A 19992-nucleotide genomic window follows, 5' to 3' on the forward strand; every position below is an offset into this window, starting at 1 on the left:
GATTTGAAGCCATTGTGTGTACTCTTACTGTATCCCTATTGCAAACCTTTAACATTAATTTAATTTTAGTTTTTTTAATCTGCCTAGAACATTCCATTTGAAATGGGCCTAGAACCTGTGACTTTAGACAGATATTACATTGAGTCAAAGTTATTTAAACAAAAGGGCACTTACATTGCATTAAATAAAATGTTTAAACACTGGTTTATGAAGGGTGCATTAGTTGGAATGTGTGATCATGTTATTGTCTGGCAGCTGACTGAATAGGAACCACAAATTATTTTGTTTTCTTTCCACCATCCCTGGTCAAACATTGCCATTATGATCCCTCATTGCTTATATCAACACAAATTTGACCGATTCTCAATCTGAAGGCAGGAGCTGGTACCATGACTCTTACCTTGGGAGCTACTGCTACCTCCTGGGTAGAATATAGAACAGCATAATGGAAAGTATATATTAACTTTTTACTGATCGGACCATAGCCCCTTTTCCAGTACACGACACACTGTCGTCACACACAGATGCAAGCGACTCTTGGGGGCAGTAAGAACGCCATCGCCATCAGCGCCCATTCAATTTATTATGGTGTAATGCAGTTGATTTGCGATGATGACACAAACATATTAAGCAGGACATTCATACGAGCCTTAAAATCGAATTATAATCCAAAAGTAATGTGAAATGCACTCATACGAAACATGTAAATAGAGTATTTTTTTGTCTCTTATTCTGCCATCCATTTGAGCGCAACGCCCTCGTGTGGCAATGTTTGCAAACACAGAACGGGATGTATTTTCCAGACAGTTGGATAACCATTTGAACGTAAAAGGGCAGTTCTTTGTTGTATGTCATAAAACAATGTGCTTCTACATAATACAAATATATGACTAAATTATTTGAAATTAATATCCATATTAATATTTACAGAATTTGTCACTGATACATATTGGGTGATCTCTTTTGTGACTATCATCTTAATATGTGTATGTTCCATGCATTTAAATAGTAATGCATTCTAACAGAGGTGTCGCTCACTAAACCACTTCCTGAATGTTTTTGTAATTTATACTTTCAAGACTAATGGGAACTCTGGAGGGGGGTTAAAAGAGGTCGAATCATGACGTCGGTGATCTTCAGTTCGAAAATTGGGGCTTTAGAAAGATGCCTGATTATTTCGAGTTAGAATTTCGAGCTGGATGACGGTTCAAAACGATTTTTCCCAGTCGGCGCTCGTTTTTTTTCTCGAGTTCGCGGTTATTTTGAAAGCACTGAAGTCGGAGATTTCCGAGTTCTGAATTCCCTGTTGTTTTGAACGCGGCATTACTGCAAGAGGGCAGGGGTTGGCTGGTCTGTGTAAATGTGTTCGTCCGCCTCAGCAAAACTATGTCTTCCCCTTCTCAGTGGGAGACTCCTCCCCCGCCCTCATCGACCCCTCTACTCTGCTACCCGTATGTGTATTATGTGCTCCAAGTGGTTCCTCTGAGAGACATCCCCACTCCTCTGCCTGTAACTGCAGAGGGATTAGACTCCCTCGGTACCAAGGTCCAACGCAGCACAGCCAACAGGCCTCCGTCCCAGCCAGGGAAGGTTTGGAGTTACCGATTCAGTCTGAGCCCAGCTGAACCAATACAAATAGTGTGTTGCTGCTCTGCCTGAGGTAAGTTGTCACAATTTTATGTCACTCTAGTAATGCTGTAGAATCCAGGGGTCCATTTGGCAGAGTCAGACAGCAGCGGTTAGTTTAGTACCGTGTATAATGTCAATTAGTATATGTCCAGTGTACATTCTACAAGAGAACACAGAAGGGAGGATGTTACAGTGCAGAGTACATACAGGATCTCAGGCCATGTTGGACTGACACAGAAGGGAGGATGTTACAGTGCAGAGTACATACAGGATCTCAGCCCATGTTGGACTGACACAGAAGGGAGGATGTTACAGTGCAGAGTACATACAGGATCTCAGGCCATGTTGGACTGACACAGAAGGGAGGATGTTACAGTGCAGAGTACATACAGGATCTCAGGCCATGTTGGACTGACACAGAAGGGAGGATGTTACAGTGCAGAGTACATACAGGATCTCAGGCCATGTTGGACTGACACAGAAGGGAGGATGTTACAGTGCAGAGTACATACAGGATCTCAGGCCATGTTGGACTGACACAGAAGGGAGGATGTTACAGTGCAGAGTACATACAGGATCTCAGGCCATGTTGGATTGACACAGAAGGGGAGGGTGCAGCAGGAAATTAGTCATATGATAGGTTAGCACTGACTGGCTAATCTGCAGGAGAACAGCAGAAACATGACTGACACTGTCAATGGACTCCACATAGTCCTGCTTCTGAAAATATAAGAAGGCTGTTCTGTCGAACAATGTTCAGTATCGAAGAACAACAGTTATAATCGTATTGCTTTATAACACAAACCAAATTATAATCTCCATGGGTTCATGAGTTGCTGTGTTATGATCCAGGTTCAAAACTAAGGACAATAAAGTGCACATTATTATATATGTTGGTTTATGGCAAACTGACTGTCTGTATTCCCTTCAGTTGGCCCTCATGCACATAAATGAGATTTCCCCCCTTTAATTCTGTAAATTTCACATTTAAAATATCCACAAATTCATAACCCTAGCAATGTTGGTTTTGTATGATTGGTAATTGCTGTTGGCATTCCTATTGTGTAGCACATTGACTACTCTCCTTTCTTAACGCAGAACAAATATTGGTGTGTCCAGGATCTTCTTGGGCTGATGTGATCTTCACTATGTATTCCCCTCAGAGTTTACATCGCTGGGGCATCACTCCTAGTGAGAGCATGGAGCGACTTTCAAACAGTCAAGGTAAACAAAAGCAGATAACCTATATTTTCTTCTCAATCACATTGGCTACAACACAACACAATTGGCTACAACACAATTTATTTTAGAGACACTGGAATCCTACTGAAAGACTATATTGAATTATTTAAACTATCAATTTCAGATGATTTAACTTCACAGGGACATGCATCACGTTTATCTACTGACTTAATTTTTAAATTCATGAGTAAGATTATACATTTCTGTTAACTTGTTGACAAGAAATATACATGGCTGATCATCACTTCCATTTTCTGTAAACACTGTACAGAGCTAGGCTAGTAAAATATATATTTGACTAACATTTAATTAATCATATTTAACATTTTACTCAGTTTAAAGAATTGAAACATGTATATGTATAATCAACTGGAGTTCTTCCAGCCAGCAGTAGAGGGTAGCAGAATCCCAAGTATGGCTCTCCATTACGTAGTGCTTTTGTTTTGTGAGCGTTTTTGACACCACCCTACGGACTTGAGGGATTCAGCTTCAGTAGGGTGTAAACAAATCTCTACACTACGCCGAATAAGGGATAATTTGTTATTGATGACTGTGAAAGCGGACTTCACTCGTAGAATGTAGACGAAATGTGTTGTACATTAAAGTGTTGGCATTGGATAATTTAGCAATGTTATCCCAAACATTTGTGCAACAATGGTCGCCAGGTGAATTGTCCATAATCATATGATATTTCGACGATGGCGACACCTGCAGAGCAAGACCTTGCATTAGCTGAAGCAGAAAGCAACAAGGAGAAGTCTCAGGTATTTGGAATCCTTAGGTTACAGGAAGAAAAATCGGCCGGTGAAAAAGCTAGCACCACGACCATGATGGCAGGGGATGGGAGATGGCAGGCGCCCATATTTGCCCTAGCCAGGAAAGCATCGGAGACCTTTTCAGGAAGCAGCAGTCACGTTCTGGCAAAGGTAGCGGAACCCACATCTTTTGTAAACGAATGGAGTGTCCCAGGTAATTTGGAGTAATGTGTTCATCATGTTGTTCTTGATTTTTGCATAAATCAACAAAGCTGTCATGTCATCGTGTGCCTGCTCCCATGTTACAGTATCAAATACATATGTCGGTCATTGTTGATTTAGTGCAACATACAATCAATTTAGCAGCATGCATATATTTTTCCGCTTGTGCATCAGAATCAAGTCATATTCATTCATTGACTATTTGGAGAATGGTGTAATTGCGGCACGCATTCCGGGGCGTTCCTGCATGTGGGCATTCCTTTATCTGCAGGAACCCCTCTTTATACTTATATTGGCAAATGTTTACGCAAGGACGCTGTACACAGGCGGGAGACTGAGCTGCTCCTGTACACTACTGTAGGTGCCGGTAATGCACCAAAACGCTGCTTTCTTGTAGATATGTTAACGACTGCGAAGCTAACTAGTTAGGACTCCGGTACACAATAAGGGACAGTTCAATGGGATGCTAGTGGGGGGTTCTGGCACAATAGTGTGTGATAGCGGACCGAAATATTGTTAAATTGTGATAACCTTCTGGTGATAATGTGGTTTTTCTACAGACCAATAGCTGGTTCGAAACCACACACCGCCCTATGAGCAAAAGACATTGAAAGGACTTATTTTCAAGGTCTCGTGCTCTCTGGTCGGGCTCATAGCGTGATCCAGATGTGATGCTTGCTGCGGTTACTATGGGTGATGCAGGCACGCTGCATCTCGTATGAAGTTGGAATTACTGGGCCTGTAATGCAAGGATAGATCTCTCACACATGAAGTGTTGCGACAGAATGACAGCATACTGACTATGATCTGAAACAGAATAGCAACATACTCAATGCCATCATTTGCCCAATTTACATTTTGATCATTTAGCAGAGCTCTTATCCAGAGCGACATACACAGGCGTTGCAAGCACCATGCTCTACCATGTGTCTGAATATTTGCATAAATGTTATCCTATTGTCAGTGGCTCGCTCTGTCAACATGGGGAGAGTGCTGATTTGATTGAGGATAGGTTATTGTGCAGGGGTCTTTAATCTTATCTTGCCCAGGGACCCCCTCCCAGGCAAACCTGCGACCCAAGGACTCATCATATGTTAGCAAAACAATTAATTAACATGTCTTATCATGTTAATGATAATGGAAAGGAGAAGTACTCAATATTTTAAAGTAAATAGATTTGGTAGATAGTTTTTTATTATTTTGACCACCCCACATTATAATTGGAACAGGAAGTGTAAATTCTAACAGACCTTTCTAGCTAATAGGCTAACTCCAAACACAGTTTCGCTAAGAGTAACTGGTTAAACAAAGGTTAGCCATGTGTTGGCAAAAATGTTATGTCCAATTCCAGAAAGCTTACCAGCAGCCAGCGGCATTTGTCGTAATGGTAGCCTGTTTGCGAGTGCTGTCAGATACTCCAGTGAGTATAATTTGCTCAATATTAGGAGTTGAAAAATAAAGCTGACTTCATTAGAAATATATTCTACTGCTGGTATGTTAATAAAAATACAAGTATTCTATTGTTGCGAGCAATATTCATAAAAACACCGGGGGGGGGGGGGGTACTGCATACCCCTGTTATAGAGCACTAGTTCATCACTGAGACCTAGACTCTGAAACTGTAGGCCTGCTGCCATATCTTGCTGGCCTTTCAAAAACGCAGAAGATACTGCCCAAAGCATGGCGCAGCGGTCTAAGGCACTGCATCTCAGTGCAAGAGGCGTCCTGGTTCGAATCCAGGCTGTATCACATCCGGCCGTGATTGGGAGTCCTGTAGGGCGGTGCAATTGGCCCAGCGTCGTCCGGGTTTGGCCGGGGTAGGCCGTCATTGTAAATAAGAATTTGTTCTTATCTGACTTGCCTAGTGAATTAAATATTAGAACTCATATTAGAAATGTAAGAAGTAATTTAATAGGATCTCTGTGGACCCTGCATATATTTCCAGCTAGAGGCCAGTGCAAAACTGTTTCTGATCAATGTTTTTCTTCTGGTTTGATCGATCAGAAAATATTATTTATTGGCCAAGATTAAATCCAATTTTGTGCCTACATACAGTATCATGTCTGTACAACACATGTTGTAGGCAATTATGAAATGTGAGATGTATCCATGACTATTTGTTGAAATACTGTAAGATGGGCACTATAGATGTCAATATTTGCTGTATGTATGTGTGCACTACTATGAAAAACATAATCGCATGGCTCTTTGTTGACATACTATAGGTAGTTTGAATTGACCGCTCCCTATTGTGGGTCTGTTTCCTTCCCTCTCTAGCTCTGCGGGACCCTATGTCGATGGAGAGAACTAACCTGCTGAACATGGCCAAGCTCAGCATCAAAGGCCTGATCGAGTCGGCCCTCAGTTTTGGACGCACCCTGGACTCCGACTACCCTCCACTCCAGCAGTTCTTTGTTGTCATGGAGCACTGCCTCAAACATGGCCTCAAAGGTATTCACTCACTCATTGTTACGATAGTGCAGAACTAGTTGAATCCTATTCATAATGGTGACAGTATCAGCTTATGGACATGTTTTCATTGCATAATAATTTATGTTTGTTATATAATCAATACATACAGCTAGCTACACACAATTGCACACACAGCTAGCCACACACACACACACACACACTCACACACAGTGGGGCAAAAAAGTATTTAGTCAGCTACCAATTGTGCAAGTTCTTCCACTTAAAAAGATGAGAGGCCTGTACATTTTCATCATAGGTACACTTCAACTATGACAGACAAAATTTGAAAAAAATCCAGAAAATCACATTGTAGGATTTTTAAATGAATTTATTTGCAAATTATGGTGGAAAATAAGTATTTGGTCACCTACCAACAAGCAGGATTTCTGGCTCTCGCAGACCTGTAACTTCTTCTTTAAGAGGCTCCTCTGTTCTCCACTCGTTACCTGTATTAATGGCACCTGTTTGAACTTGTTATCAGTATAAAAAGACACCTGTCCACAACCTCAAACAGTCACACTCCAAACTCCACTATGGCCAAGACCAAAGAGCTGTCAAAGGAAACCAGAAACAAAATATAGAGACCTGTACCAGGCTGGGAAGACTGAATCTGCAATAGATAAGCAGCTTGGTTTGAAGAAATCAACTGTGGGGCAATTATTAGGAAATGGAAGACATACAAGATCACTGATAATCTCCCTCGATCTGGGGCTCCATGCAAGATCTCACCCCATGGGGTCAAAATGATCACAAGAACGGTGAGCAAAAATCCCAAAACCACACGGGGGGACCCTGAAGAGAGTTGTGGTTATGGTCCTTCTGTAGCTCAGTTGGTAGAGCATGGCGCTTGTAACGCCAGGGTAGTGGGTTCGATTCCCGGGACCACCCATACGTAGAATGTATGCACACATGACTGTAAGTCGCTTTGGATAAAAGCGTCTGCTAAATGGCATATATTATTATTATTATTATTATTAGTTGGGACCAAAGTAACAAAGCCTACCAGTAACACACTACGCCGCCAGGGACTCAAATCCTGCAGTGCCAGACGTGTCCCCCTGCTTTAGCCAGTACATGTCCAGGCCCGTCTGAAGTTTGCTAGAGAGCATTTGGATGATCCAGAAGAAGATTGGGAGAATGTCATATGGTCAGATGAAACCAAAATATAACTTTTTGGTAAAAACTCAACTCGTTGTGTTTGGAGGACAAAGAATGCGAGTTGCATCCAAAGAACACCATACCTACTGTGAAGCATGGGGGTGGAAACATCATGCTTTGAGGCTGTTTTTCTGCAAAGGTACCAGGATGACTGATCAGTGTAAAAGAAAGAATGAATGGGGCCATGTATCGTGAGATTTTGAGTGAAAACCCCCTTCCATCAGCAAGGGCATTGAAGATGAAACGTGGCTGGGTCTTTCAGCATGACAATGATCCCAAACACACCACCCGGGCAACGAAGGAGTGGCTTCGTAAGAAGCATTTCAAGGTCCTGAATTCGCCTAGCCAGTCTCCAGATCTCAACCCCATAGAAAATCTTTGGAGGGAGTTGAAAGTCCGTGTTGCCCAGCAACAGCCCCAAAACATCACTGCTCTAGAGGAGATCTGCATGGAAGAATGGGCCAAAATACCAGCAACAGTGTGTGAAAACCTTGTGAAGACTTACAGAAAATGTTTGACCTCTGTCATTGCCAACAAAGGGTATATAACAAAGTATTGAGAAACTTTTGTTATTGACCAAATACTTATTTTCCACCATAATTTGCAAATAAATTCTTTAAAAATCCTACAATGTGATTTTCTGGATTTTTTTTCTTCTAATTTTGTCTGTCATAGTTGAAGTGTACCTATGATGAAAATGTACAGGCCTCTCTCATCTTTTTAAGTGGGAGAATTTGCACAATTGGTGGCTGACTAAATACTTGTTTTGCCCCACTGTACATACATACATGCTTACATACATACATAATCACACATAGCTAGCTACACACCATCACACACAGCTAGCTACACACACACAGAGAGATCGACCGATTAATTAGGGCCGATTTCAAGTGTTCATAACAATCGGAAATCTGTATTTTTGGGCGCTGATTTGACTTTTTATTATTTTGCACCTTTATTTAATCTTTATTTAACTAGGCAAGTCAGTTAAGAACACATTCTTATTTTCAATGACGGCCTAGGAACGGTGGGTTAACTGCCTCGTTCAGGGACAGAAAGACAGATTTTCACATTGTCAGCTCGGGGATCCAATCTTGCAACCTTACAGTTAAATAGTCCAACGCAATAACGACCTGCCTCTCTCTCCTTGCACTCCACAAGGAGACTGTCTTTTACGCAAATGCAGTAAGCCAAGGTAAGTTGCTAGCTAGCATTAAACTTATCTTATAAAAACAATCAATCATAATCACTAGTTAACTACACATGATTGATGTTATTACTAGATATTATCTAGCGTGTCCTGTGTTGCATATAATCTGACTGAGCATACAAGCATACAAGTATCTAAGTATCTGACTGAGCGGTGGTAGGCAGAAGCAGGCGCGTAAACATTCATTAAAACATCACTTTCGTGCGTTTTGCCAGCAGCTCTTCATTGTGCGTCAAGCATTGTGCTGTTTATGACTTCAAACCTATCAACTCCCGAGATGAGGCTGGTGTGACCGAAGTGAAATGGCTGGCTAGTTAGCGTGCGCTAATAGCATTTCAAACTTCACTCACTCTGAGCCTTGGGATGGTTGTTTCCCTTGCTCTGCATGGGTAATGCTGCTTCGATGTGGTGGCTGTTGTCCTTGTGTTGCTGGTTCAAGTCCAGGGAGGAGCGAGGAGAGGGACGGAGGCTATACTGTTACACTATCAATACTAATGTGCCTATAAGAACATCCAATAGTCAAAGGTTAATGAAATACAAATGGCATTGAGGGAAATAGTCCTATAATAACTACAACCTAAAACTTCTTACCTGGGAATATTGAAGACCCATATTAAAAGGAACCACCAGCTTTCATATGTTCTCATGTTCTGAGCAAGGAACTGAAACGTTAGCTTTCTTACATAGCACAAATTGCACTTTTACGATCTTCTCCAACACTTTGTTTTTGCATTATTTAAACCAAATTGAACATGTTTCATTATCTACTTGAGGCTAAATTGATTTTATTGATGTATTATATTAAGTTAAAATAAGTGTTAATTCGGAATTCTTGTAATTGTCATTATTACAAATGCATTGTAAAAAAAACAATCTGCCGATTTAATCGGTATCGGCTTTTTTGGTCCTCCAATAATCTGTATCGGCGTTGAAAAATCACAATCGGTCGACCTCTAATACATGCATATCTATATAATCACACATAGCTAGCTACACACACATCTCACACACACACACAACGGGCTAGCTACACACACACACGCACATAATCAAAAATAACTAGCTACACACACACACACACACACACACAATCACACATAATCACACAGCTTCTTACACACACACACACACACACACACACACACACACACATAATCACACACAGCTAGCTACACACACACACACACACACACACACATAATCACACACACACACACACACACACACACACAGCTAGCTGCACACATACATACATAATCACACAAACATACATAATCACACACAGCTAGCTATACACGCATAATCACAAACACACATATATGCATAATCACACACACACACACATAATCACACACACACATAATCACACACACACACACACACACACACACAATCACATACACACATACATTCATTCATACATAATCACATACTCACACGCAGCTAACAACTGCATAATCCCCAATGCCAGCCCTTGGCGGGACCTGCTGGATATACAAATATGCAATCTCCCCTTTCCCATGCATTATTTGATAGTTAAGGTTGCAAAGACACAATTTCTCGACAGTGTTGTGTAACATTACCCATGGCATAAGGATCAATGTTTGTTTTTGCAACCCTAGTGAAGAAGTCCTTTCTTGGATACAACAAGTCACTGTGGGGTCCTCTGGAGATGGTGGAGAAGTTGTGTCCTGAGGCAGGAGAGATTGCAGCCAGCGTCAGGGACCTACCAGGACTAAAGTACACACACACACACATTTTGATTAAGGGCTTGATTCAATCTGCCTCACCGAAGTTCAGCACTATAGCGTGTTTGAAATGTAAAGGTAATTTCCGATTGAAATGACAGGTGCAGCATTTAATGTGAATGCTGAAATGACAGATGCAGCATTTAATGTGAATGCAGTCGCTGCTGACACGGGAACTCTGAATTTAAATGTCAATTGTGCTACAACGCTGATCTTCAGCCCTACGGATTGAATTGAGCCCTCTTCACTTGGAATGTAAATAGGGATATAATATGACTATGGATTGTTGGACTAATAGTTGCAGTTTGTGCTCTGTTGTTGTAGGACTCCACTGGGCAGAGCTCGGGCCTGGCTGCGTCTGGCCCTGATGCAGAAGAGGCTGGCTGATTACCTCCGCCTTCTGATCACCAGAAAGGACCTGCTGAGGTACTGGAAGTACCTCCAGTCTCAATTCACTCACACTGTTTTTCTCACACACTGTTTCACCTCCAATCACACACCTTGGGCAGGCAGACAGGGGAGGCTCCTCAGTAGTGGTTCACCATCTGCCTCTCAGCAGGCTAGACGCTAATACCTTCAGATGGGTAAAGGAGGTGTCAAAGTCTCATGCCATTTTCTATAAAGATATACGGTTAGTATAAACAGTAATTATATTTGTTTTCACAATTTAATGTGGAATATGTTTCTTTGTGTGTACCCACAGTGATTTCTATGACATCTCTGCTGTGATGGTAGAGGAGGAGGGTGCTGTCATCGTTGGCCTTCTGGTGGGACTCAATGTGATCGATGCCAACCTGTGTGTCAAGGGCGAGGACCTGGATACACAGGTGAGCCTTTAAATTAGGCAAGTGAGTGGACACTGTTATTCAGGGTCCTACTTGCTGACAGAGGATTGGCGTTCCTTTCACCTCATGGAGATTTACTTGTCTCATCCCAACAGACTAGTATCTGGAAGAACTGTCACAGTGCAAACTGTTCAGCTGTGCTTCTAATCAGCTCAGATTGTAGTTGTGGACATTTTATAGTCTAATTATCTCAGCCCAACTTGAGAAGGAATATACTGGTCACAGTCTATGCAGACATTTCTAAATAATGGTGTTTAACATTTCTTAGGTTGGGGTCATTGACTTCTCAATGTACTTGAAAAATGACATTGATGACTACAGAAGTGGAGAAAGGTAAAGTAGATACTCTTGTTACTTTAATGCAGTGGTATTCAACATTTTTCAATGGGGACTTCATTTTTCCCCATGTAGAATTTCTGGCTACCCTGCCCCAAATCTAAAGACACAACGTTAAAATGTGTGTGTGTGTGTATATATATATATATATATATATATATATATATCTCAATCACTGCTTTAATGAGATGGAATATACCCATTAAAACATCTACTACTATACTTTATTTGTCTTGGATAAGCTGAGAAGGATAATAGTATGCTTGAAACATTTGAACATAAATGTTGACTAATTTACAGATTTTCTCTTCCATGATTTGTTTTCCCAATAGAAATGGCCAAGTAGCAGCCATCCTAGACCAGAAGAACTATGTTGAAGAATTAAATAGGCAGCTTAAGTATTTTTCATTTTCTTTACCATACTGTATCATTTTTGGAGAAAAAAAATGTTGGTGTGATAATTGCTCAACCATGTGTTTCAGTTCTTATTTAGGCCTAGTCATTGGCACTGGTTATACAAGTACAGATGTCTCTTCTGTTGTATTGGCTTACGTTCCTTGCACAACCTCAAACACTACAGAACTCAAGCTCACTAGTTCAACGGCAGGAAATGTAATTGTAAAGGATAATGAAAGGACTACTCAGGTTCTTTTGTGAGGACTTTTAAGTCTGATTGAACATGCAGTGTGTTTCTACAAATGTCTGTTGGGAGAGACTAAATATGAAATGGCACTAAATTAGCAGTTGCTTTTTTGACACAGTTCTTCAGTTCACGGCTTACAAGGGAGGGTCGATAACTTGGAGAAATCAAACTCTAAACTCATTGAGGAGGTATGGCATTCTCTTAATAGTACTGTACTAACATTCTGAAGCATTTACCATTTTATACCTCTGATTTGGTGTTCATTTGAACCTCTTTTCATTGTAGCTGGCGATTGCAAAAAATAACATAATCAAACTGCAAGAGGAGAACCATCAGCTTAGAAATGAGAACACTATTATTCTCATAAAAGCTCAGCAGCAACTTGAGGTTTGCCTTTTACAATGTCCCGCTCTCTGTCTTGGTCAGTCAGACTTCAACATGTTCCTCATTTGTTGTGTTTGTGGTCTAAGGACATGTGGGTCTGGTCTAATCCACTAATGTATCCTCTTGTGTCACTGTCAGGTGACCCAGGTTGACGTGGATGTGGAGCTGGACACCTATAAGCAGTCGAGGCAGGGCCTTGATGAGATGTACAACGAGGCCAGGAGACAGCTCAGGGAGGAGTGTCAACTACGCCAGGTCAGTTGTCATCCAGTTGTTTCCCCTTTATACTTTTTCTAAGGGGGCACAGGCTGAGGGAAGAGCTACAGTAGAAAGTGGAGTCTGCCTCACCTATACAATAGAGGCAACACTGCCAATGTAAGCCAACTCATAATTCTGAAATGGTCATCTTTGCTTGCAAGGTGCAGTCAATATCATTGTCTGTGTAAGGAAGGTCAGTGGTTTACAGTTAAGCAGGATTTGGGGTGACTGACAGCTCTGTCCTTGTACCCCACTGTAGGATGTGGAAAATGAGTTGGTGGTACAGGTGAGCATGAAGCAGGAGATGGATCTGGCCATGAAACTGTTGGAAAAGGACATTCACGAAAAACAGGACACACTGATCGGCCTGCGCCACCAGCTGGATGAAGTTAAGGCCATCAATGTGGAAATGTACACAAAAATGCAGGTACTGTGGAGCTTTTTGTATGGCACATTTTGATGGTGCTTTTGTGAATAGAGTAGGCTATATTGTTTGTTACAGTGCCTTCAGAAAGTATTCATACCCCTTGACTTATTCCACACAATACCCCATAATGAAAAAGTTAACATGTTTTTAGAAATGCTAGCAAATTTATTGAAAATTAAATACAGAAATATCTCATTTAAATAAGTATTCACACCCCTGACTCAATACTTTTATAGAAGCATTTTAAGCAGTGATTACATCTGGGAGTCTTTCTGGGTAAGTCTCTAAGAGATTTCCACACCTGGATTGTGCAACATTTGCCCATTTATTATTTTCATATTTCTTCAAGCTCTGTCTAATTAGTTGTTTATCATAGCTAGACAACAATTTTCATGTCTTGCCATAGATTTTCAAGTAGATTTAAGTCAAAACTGTAACTCAGCCACTCTGGAAAATTCATTGTCTTCATGGTAAGCAACTCCAGCGTAAATTTGGCCTTAGGTTATTGTCCTGCTGAAAGGTGAATTCATCTCCCAGTGTGTTGGAAAGCTTAACCAGGTTTTCCTCTAGAATTCTGCCTGTGCTTAACTCCATTATGTTTCATTTTTTGTCCTGGAAAAACTCCCCAGTCCTTAACGGTTACATGCATACCCATAACATGATGCAGCCACCACTATGGTTGAAAATATGGAGAGTAGTACTCAGTAATGTGTTATATTGTATTTGCCCCAAACACTTTATATTCAGAACAAAAAAGTTATTGCTTTGCCACATTTTTTGCAGTATTACTTTAGTGCCTTGTTGCAAACAGGATGTATGTTTTTTAATATTTTTATTCTATACAGGCTTCCTTCTTTTCACTCTGTCAATTAGGTTAGTATTGTGGAGTAACTACATTGTTGATCCATCCACAGTTTTCTCCTATTGTAGCCATTAAACTCTGTAACCATTTTAAAGTTACCATTGGCCTCATGGTAAAATCCCTGAGTGGATTCCTTCCTCTTCGGCAACTGAGCATGTATATTTGTAGTGACTGGGTGTATTGATACACCATGCAAAGTGTAATTAACAACTTCACCATGCTCAAAGGGATATTCAATGTCTGCTTTTATTTTTTTTGACCGATTTACTAATAGGTGACTCAAGCAATATTGACTCAAGACATTTCAGCTATTCATTTTTAATTCATTTCTTAAATAGATTACAAATTAAAAACATATTCAACTTTGACATGGGTTATTGTGTGTAAGCCAGTGACAGATCTCAATTTAATACATTTTTAATTCAGGCTGTAACACAACAAAATGTGGAAAATGTCAAGGGGTGTGAATACTTTGACGGCAGGGTATTTTACAGTGACTATACTGATCTGAGGGCTTTCTTGTGTTGTCAACCAGACTTCTGATGATGGCATGAAACAGAAGAACGACATGATCACTCGTTTGGAGGAGAAGACCAATCAAATCACAGCAACCATGAAACAGCTGGAGCAAAGGTAAGGGTGTTGACTTAAAGATCCTCTTAAATAATTTGGAATGAATATTTAAGGCCCGGTTTCCCTGATTAAGCCTGGCCCTGAACTAAAAAGTGCTTTCAGTGGACATTAAATGCTTCATCTGAGTGCAGGAAACCGGGCCATAATGTGGCATGCAAAGTATTTCCTCTTTTTGCATGTAGGTGTATTTTTTATAAATATATGTTTCACCGTATCAATCATTTGGAACATTGACTTGGCTGTAGTCTGGTTGTGTTGTGATGCGACCATAGTTTTGTCACGTCTGTCAACACAGACCATCCTTCCCTTTGTCTTCCTTTGGTTTGCCATCTTTGTGACATCTTTATGAGAATGCTTTGCTTAACAATTTCTTAAGGTTTTTGGTAAAATGGAGGTTCACTGATATTGACATCCTCTTTCCCTTTTTGCTTTCCTTCTTGCCTTTATTTCTTCCATCTTTTACCCTCATACTTTTCATTTCTACATTGATACACCTCTTTCTATCATCCTGTACCCCCCCATCATGCCTACTTGATCTCGATAGTGATAAAGATTTGCTGAGCCAGACACGCACACTCGCCATGTCATTTGTAAAATGTGCCAGTACAGACACTGAGAACCAATACAAGCTTGTTAAAGACATCTCTTTCTGAGCTTTTAAACACAACCACTAACTCTCAGCAAACACTAGGCAGGGGATTTGTTCATATGCAGTATTGTAAAGTAACAGTTCATTGGTTTTTGTATCAGTCTAATGTTAAGGTAAGCTTCTTTCACAAAAGGAAGTTTTGTACTGCATCCCATTATTGTGGCACTATAATAACTAATACACTCAAACATATCTGTAAGAGCAAATACTATACTCATTATAGCCAATAAAAAGTATAACAATTGTTTATCACATGAAACAATAAAGTTAAATGTTTTGAAATTGTGGTTGTGGAATGATGAAATCATTGGCAGCACCATTACGTTTGTCTTTGAGTGTAGTGAACACACCATCTTTAGCCCCATGAGTGTGTTCATGGAAATGTTAAACTGGCCTGCCACTGCCTGGCCATCTTCCCTCCAGAGGGGCCTGCCTGCCTGTAGGTGTTTGGTATTCCCTTTTTCTTCTGCCAGTTTGTCCCATTGCATCCCAACCCCCTGTACCCCCTTTTCTTTGTGATTGGAGCCTCAGTTTTACCCAGTTGGTTTGAATTACACCAGATTACAAGAGGCAGAGCGGGATCGCTGGACTGCAGAAGATGGAGCTCGCAAATTCAAGCACGACTTTGCCAACAAAGCCGACAGCCTCCAAAAGCAGATAGCCCAGAGAGAGAAACAAATGTAAGTACACATACATACGGTATATTTATAGTAGCTCTTAGCACTTATTCCTATAAACAATAAATATATGGTTTGTCTCTGCACCAAAATGAAGATTAAGGGATAGTAATCTGGCTGTAATCCAGGATTTTGTTCCTGTTGTAGGCTGCAGCTGGAGACGGACCTAAAGATTGAGAAGGAGTGGCGGCAAACCTTACAGAACGACCTGGAGAGGGAACGAGACATCGTCGCCCAGCTCAGTGCTGAAGCCCAGCAAATAAATGGACTTAAAAAGGTTTGAGGGTTCTTCGTGGGGTTTATTGTGGCATTAAGAAGTATTATGTTCAACATATTTTCTGTTGCGTCACAGGTGTAGAGTATATTTATACACACGGTGGATTGATGGATTTCACATGTTTTTCTCCAGGAGTTCCACAGGCTGCAGGATGAGAACAGCCAGCTGAAGGGGATTTGTGAAGAACAGGAGCAGGCCCTGGAGGAGCTTGGCTGCAAACTCAGCGAGTACTTGTCTATTTTAAACTCATTTGATGTACGTTTTTATCGAACACTGTCTCTTTCAAATAGGAATTCGGCCTCTTTTCCCCCATCAATTACAGCAATCTCAACGTACCTTTTAAGATAAAAGTGGAAAGGCTGTATCAGAAGCAACATTATTTTATGTTGTGGAGGGGCTATAATCACATACATGATCCCCTTTCATTCTTCCTGGCCTTTAGTTAGTGCTCTAACTGTTTTAATGTTCCGTTAAGGATTTTTAAATTAATAATATGAGACATGAATTCAGTTAACTGATGCCTGGCTTTTCTTAATCTAGATCAAAACTTAAAATCGAAGACATAAAAGAGGCAAATAAAGCTCTTCAGGTAAGTGTCTTGAGTTGTACATCATTGTTCAAATGAAAGTTCAATCCAATCAGTACATTTTCTGATGAAAACAACTTAATTGAAACGTCTGAATTTATTTCACTTTTAGATTGTGTGTATTGTATTGCTGCACTGTTTGAGTGAGAAACATAAGTATTTCACTGCACCTGTGATAACATCTTCAAAACTGTTATTTAATTTCAACTGAACTACCAACAAGAATGTTGAAATTTGCCAGTGCTGTTCCATGAGTGCCCTATCTAACATATTCCAGGGAGGGCAGGTCTGGTTGAAGGACAAAGATGCTACCCACTGTAAACTTTGTGAGAAGGAGTTCTCCATCTCTAGGAGAAAGGTTAGGATAAACTCATTACATTTTTCATGTGAAATTAATTAGGACAATGCTGAACCAGCAATCAACAAAGTGTAACATTAACAAGAATAGCAACTATGCAAACCATAACCCACCTTCTCCTTGGGGTGTACTTCTTGCCTAGATAAGCTGAGGTGTTTTCCATGTCTCATTTCTCTAGCACCACTGTAGAAACTGTGGGGAGATCTTCTGCAATGCCTGCTCTGACAACGAGCTGCCCCTCCCTGCCTCACCAAAACCAGTGAGGGTCTGTGATACGTGCCACGCCCTTCTCCTCCAGCGCTGCTCCTCCAATGCCACGTGAGATGCCCCCCTTCAGGCCCAGGCGCAGCTTTAACTCAATTCCCCGCAGCTCAGACTACCAGGAAACCTCTGAGCTCATGTGACTGATGTCAAGTGTGTACATTCTACAAGGTATATCGCTTTGTGTAGCATGAGATTTGAGATGTTATATCTGTGACACTAAGGTTCTTGTGATAAATGTCAACATTCCCTTACAATAGATAAACCATTTGGGCAGCTGAGCATATCATTCCAAATCTGCAGTAAGAATATCTTGATGAGACAATTTTAAAGTATGTTTCTCCGTGTGACACAGTGGCTGAGCCTGATGTGATTAGGACTGGAGTCATATTTTTTGTTTTGAGTCATGTTATTTCACTTGAACGGTCTGAAAGGACGAGTACATTTTTGTTGTTGTTGACCAAATCTCTTTTTTATTTACATTTGTGTGCTTTCTCATTCCCATTATGGTGAGAACCTGGGAATGCTTGAACGTGGAAAGTATCACTCAAAGTTAACAAAATGGAATAACATTGGATAAAGTTTAATGACACTTTTGTGTACAACATCTAAAGAAATGCATCACTATACTGAGTGTTGTCGTTTCTAAAAATATATATGTTTTTGGAGCTGTTTTATCTGTGCCCCTGCAACTGTAGAAAGAGCATGAGGAAATAACTTGCTGGTGGGGTTTCTCAAAACCAAGTGAAATTGCAAAAGAAGTGGCTGAACACTTCTATAGCATGCTATTTACAAAAAAAGAGATTTGTTTAACCAAAAGTGAACTTCTTCTCCTATAACTGATGTAATTCACATGTGCCTCTAATAAGCCAAAATACTAAATGAGTACCTTTCAGACTTGTTTCTGCATGATAGAATGCAGGCACATTTCAGAAGTATGTTTACCAAAAGCACTAATGTTCCCGACACTGCTTTGTGACGAAGAAGGAGAAACTACAAGAAACGGCACAGCAAATGTATGTTGTACTTTTGATTAAGTAGGCCTAATAAATTATTACCTTAAGTATTAAAATACAGTATCTAGCTAACAATTCAGTTTGGAAACATGCCAATATTTTATTTATTTTCAGAGACTAATCAGGCAAGTTAAAAAAAACTTGGATCACTAAGTGGCAAGGAATTTGAGATGCACTAATTTGTGTAACCACTTATACACTTGCTGGAATTTGTTTTGTATTCAATCAGCAAAGCAATGTTTATAATATATAATTTTACAAAACTGGAATTAATACTTTATTACAAATGGATGTGCTACCTCTCACATTGATGATCAAAACATACTGTGTGCAGTATGTTTTCAATATATTGTCTTGTTCACTAGAAGCCAGTTACTTTGCAAAGCATTAATTCATGTTGCCAATCATGTCATTTTGACTATGAAATTTAAAGTGATTGAACAGGATCTTAAGCATTTACAAATATGTAACATATTATATGAATTACAATTCGTAACATATACGGATTGCAGGATTTTTTTTTCATAGTTTTGCTGGACATAAAATATGAAATGGATGTAGTACACAATAGCGGACATGAATAAAGATGGCGTCTCCCATCTACTTACAGAACCCTCAAAGTATGCATACCCATTTTAGTCATTTAGCAGACGCTCTTATCCAGAACGATTTACAGTAGCGAATGCATACATTTTCATATTTGTTCATACTGGTCCCCTGTGGGAATCGAACCCACAAACCTGGCATTGCAAGTGCCATGCTCTACCAACTGAGACACACTTGACTTATTCCACATTTTGTTAAAGCCTCAATTAAAAATGTATTAAAGATTTCTCTCTCACACACAAATGTGAAAACATGTTAAAAAAAATATATACATTTGCAGATTTGAAAAGGAAAAACAGAAATCTAATTTACATAAGTATTCACAAACCTGAGTCAATACTTTGTAGAAACACCTTTGGTGCCAATTACAGCTTTGTGTCGTCTTGGGTGTCTGTATCAGCTTTGCACATCTGGATTTGGGGATTTTCTCCCATTCTTCCTTGCAGACTTAAGTTTGATGGGGAGCAGCGGTGAACAGCAATCTTCAAGTCCTTCCACATATTTAATGGGATTCAAGACAGAGCTTTGGCTAGGCCACTGAAGGACTTTCACATTTTTCTGAAGTCATGTCAATATTGCTTTGAATGTATGCTTGGGGTCATTGTCCTGTTGGAATGTAAATCTTCGCCCCAATCTGTTTGCTCTCTGAAACAGGTTGCGCATATTTGCCAAACATTTTCTCCTCTATCCTTACCAGTCTCCGCTGCTGAAAAGCATACCAATAGCATGATGCTG

At 40.3% G+C, this 19992-nt stretch overlaps 1 protein-coding gene across 8 annotated transcripts; it reads left to right on the forward strand.

Moving 5' to 3' along the window:
* The first annotated feature begins 1147 nt into the window (after window positions 1-1147).
* On the forward strand, window positions 1148-19260 carry rufy2 (RUN and FYVE domain containing 2). 8 transcript variants are annotated; one of them, XM_046354300.1, is made up of 20 exons: window positions 1149-1660; window positions 2793-2853; window positions 3653-3840; window positions 6126-6299; window positions 10314-10431; window positions 10764-10865; window positions 11143-11266; window positions 11553-11617; window positions 11953-12018; window positions 12382-12451; window positions 12549-12650; window positions 12786-12902; window positions 13165-13332; window positions 14730-14827; window positions 16037-16156; window positions 16301-16430; window positions 16563-16657; window positions 16971-17019; window positions 17294-17374; window positions 17553-19260. In XM_046354300.1, the coding sequence occupies exons 3-20, from the start codon at window positions 3699-3701 to the stop codon at window positions 17694-17696; spliced, it is 1965 nt and encodes a 654-aa protein (XP_046210256.1). In that variant the 5' UTR covers window positions 1149-1660; window positions 2793-2853; window positions 3653-3698; the 3' UTR covers window positions 17697-19260. The 8 variants fall into 8 exon arrangements, 7 of the variants coding, with proteins under 7 accessions (XP_046210257.1, XP_046210258.1, XP_046210259.1 ...); XM_046354301.1 differs by lacking the exon at window positions 3653-3840 and having other exon boundaries at window positions 1148-1660; window positions 2728-2853; XM_046354302.1 differs by lacking the exon at window positions 3653-3840 and having other exon boundaries at window positions 1148-1660; window positions 2749-2853.
* Window positions 19261-19992: the final 732 nt, after the last annotated feature.

This window comes from Oncorhynchus gorbuscha, linkage group LG06, assembly GCF_021184085.1.
Source record: "Oncorhynchus gorbuscha isolate QuinsamMale2020 ecotype Even-year linkage group LG06, OgorEven_v1.0, whole genome shotgun sequence".
NCBI lineage: Eukaryota > Metazoa > Chordata > Actinopteri > Salmoniformes > Salmonidae > Oncorhynchus > Oncorhynchus gorbuscha.